This window comes from Etheostoma spectabile, chromosome 8, assembly GCF_008692095.1.
Source record: "Etheostoma spectabile isolate EspeVRDwgs_2016 chromosome 8, UIUC_Espe_1.0, whole genome shotgun sequence".
NCBI classification, from domain to species: Eukaryota; Metazoa; Chordata; class Actinopteri; order Perciformes; family Percidae; genus Etheostoma; species Etheostoma spectabile.
In genome coordinates, this window is record NC_045740.1 from 16,483,608 (window position 1) to 16,486,808 (window position 3,201).

The window sequence follows — 3,201 nt, forward strand, 5'->3', positions numbered from 1 at the left end:
GAACCAGCGCCCTGAGCGGGGTGGGGGGGGTACGGTGCCTTGCTCAACAGCACCTGGCAGTGTCCAGGAGGTGAACTGGCATCTCTCCAGCCACCAATCCACACTCCCTACTTTTTGGACAAGTGACCCTGCGGTTCCCAACCCAACTCCCTATGGACTGAGCTACTGCCATTTGGTGGGTTGGACATCATTGACCACTCACAGAACACACTTACCACCAGCTTACACCAGCTTACCTCTGTACCCCTCTCTCTCTAAGTTCTGGTACTTCCCATGTACTGTATGTTCCTTCCAGGTTGCTTTGTAATGTCCCCAGGTTTAGATGGATCTGAGATCAGCTATAATATAAAGAATGGGGTGATGGAAACATGGTTGTCATTCTTAAGAGGACACTGTAGCTGTTCTTCTGCTTTTTTTTGGGAATTTTTGTATGTCGTGTTGAAAAATGTTGCTGTCGGGCAGAAACCTTGTACATCCGTATTTCGTCCCTTAATTGTGTTTCATAAATCAATGCTATTGATCAATTTTTACGTCCGTCATGGGGTTTTACAAAAATTTGAACAGTGTAGAGCAGGGGTATTTAACATTTTTTAGGGCAGGGACCCCTTAGCTGAATGAGAGACCGAGTAGGGACCCCCTACTGCATTTACTGTATACAATTCATTTTAAACTGGGCCCAATGGATGAAAATAAACGGATGTTGTTTATACATCATGTTTAAATGTTAAACATCCATGTGGAAGCACAGTACATTCTTAAGCTTAACAGTATGGCTACCATAGTGGCTATCTTACCTATACTAAGCCTATTGTCAATGTGTACATTAAACTTTTTTTTTTCCATCAATAGGCAAATTTATCTTTGCTATTAATATGTTGGATTCATACTTTTAGATGTATTTACATTTTTGAAAAAAAAAAAAACTTTAAAAAGAATTATTTTTTAACATAATTTGGCGAATGCCATGCACTAACTCTGAGGACCGCCTGTTGGAGATCTCTGGTGTAGAGACGATATCTTCTGACTTCAATGTTAAATAGCTCAATAAAACGTTATTTTTTTAATTTTATTTTTTTTAATTAGCCATTCCTTCATTTCCTGAACAGCAATGGTTTTGGACATACAAGATATTCAACCGACAGCGAGGATATGCTGTATTTTAACATATAATAATCATTTTTGACCACTCCTACCGTGGCCAGGTCTCTTGTAAAAAAGAACGTTTGTTTTATCTCAATGAGACTTTCTGGTAGAATGAAGGTAAAATAAGGTAAGATAAAAATTCTTAAAGTCAATCGGCTGTTTTTGAAACATGGGTAATGCAAAGACTTTGTGCATGCTGAAAGCCTCAAAAAGCTTTGCACACCCAAGAGACATTTTTCTTAAACAAAATGTTTCGTCTTCAAAATCTCTCTTTCACAAATTAAAGGAGTGTCTGATTTATGTCTTTGCGAGCTCTTTGTGAGGACTGATGTTTCTTTCTAAGTGTATCATGCTGCTCTTTGCTTGTTCAGGCACTATAGATGTTTTATTAACCTAGACATGGAGGGGGTTTATTTTGTTGAATTCCAACTGTAAGGAGACACAGTACCGCTTTGTTGTCAAAATTCATTCAAACGTTTAAATCAATGTTTTACTCTATATAAGGACTAAAATATAGAAATTGGAATATTTAAGATAATATAAAGTTTAGATAGAATGTATTTAATAAAACCCCAACTACTGATTGGCTATTAGTCCAGCAACAATGCTACCCTGTAAGTTAACACTTCGTTACTAGGATGTCCCCTGTTGGGTGGTCTTGTAAGAAGGGAGGAAGGGCAGGTATTGGAAGCATCTAAACCGTTTCAAAACACTGTTGCAGAAAGGTATATCATAGCACGACTGGTCACAAAAGTTTCTGCCTTCCTGTTGCACCTTGTCCCTCCAGCTTTGGATGCCCCGCTCTTTGTCAGTGCCTGAAAAAGAAAATACAAAGTTAGCTCATGGTGAAGTAATGGCTTGTCTAACCATGTATTATTATTAACTATTTATTAGTATTGAATTGTTTTTTTGCAAACCTGGAATGGTGTTGTCCAGTATAAATCCAAAGATTCCACCGATGAACATGTGTGTGGTGAAGAGCACTACAATCACTTGGTCCAGCTCTTTTATTCCTTCAAACAGAGAAGAGAGTAAAGAAATTACATTTGTTTACCAGCAATGAGTGTGTAACATGTTAAACAGCGATGTGACCACTATAAATCTCGCAGGCAGCTTTTCTTTGCTCTGACCTCTTCCACATGTCAGAGGTCAGGTTTTAGTTCAACCTACTAAAAGTAAAAGAAATAAAAGCACCTTCAAACCAACAGCAACTAAAGCCTGGCAGTAAATACTGTAGGACTGGATAACAGCTAATCCACACACAGTTCAGCTGGGGCTCATGTGTCAACTGCCTAATGTAGTTATAAGAAACACAATGAATTAAATTGAGAACTGCAAACTGCGCTGGGGTAGTTTGACCCTGAACAAACAAACACATCAAAGAACCCATGCCAACACAAACACAGAAGAAGGAGAGGAAGCAGTGAAAAGTTCAAAGGCACCCGCTAAGTTGGTCTTAAATCCCACAGGCTGTACATATGAAGGCGTCTGGAAGAGCAGCAGTGTGTTTACAAAGAGCGTTGATAGGCCTCCTCTTGTGTGGTGCTATCAGCTGTGTATTGAGGCTGGGGAAAAACTCAGGGGAAAGACTGCTTCATCGGAGCAGGGCAGATTACAGTGAGTGCAATGGGGGTTAGCCAAGAGGATTGGGAGGTAAGCAGCCTAGACCTGAGAGAACCAGACAAAACCACATGTCAAGTGTTGAACTCTGAATGACTCACTTTCTTGGGAGACGCTTGCATCACACGACGCAGAGGATCAGGGTCTGATATCAGCAGAGAAGAGTTGTTTAATCTTAAGGATTGCTCTTTTGCTCTTCATCGGAGGCGGCCAAGGTTATAATTGTTAACGAAAACAAACAAAATAATGAAAACTAGGTGGGAAAAAACATTGTCATAAACCAAAATAAAATAAAAACGAGGCATTACAAAAAATGATAACTAAGTAAAACTGTAATATGTTTGCAAAACTAAACTATTATCCAGTAAATGTCCTTCATTTTTGTCTTTGTCAATGTCTTTCATAGAGCAAATAACGTTATATCTTTCAGAGTTGACA

The 3,201-nt window shown here is 39.1% G+C and overlaps 1 protein-coding gene across 1 annotated transcript in view; it reads right to left on the reverse strand.

Annotated features, from left to right (window-relative positions):
* Positions 1-1,226: 1,226 nt before the first annotated feature.
* si:dkey-106n21.1 (solute carrier family 23 member 2) overlaps positions 1,227-3,201 on the reverse strand; it is a 58,453-nt gene continuing 56,478 nt past the window's right edge. The window contains exons 11-12 of the mRNA XM_032522932.1: positions 2,061-2,156; positions 1,227-1,958 (exon numbers count right to left, since the gene is read on the reverse strand). Of these exons, the coding sequence (XP_032378823.1) occupies positions 1,777-1,958; positions 2,061-2,156 (278 nt within the window). The 3' untranslated portion in view covers positions 1,227-1,776. The remainder of the gene's footprint in view (positions 1,959-2,060; positions 2,157-3,201) is intronic.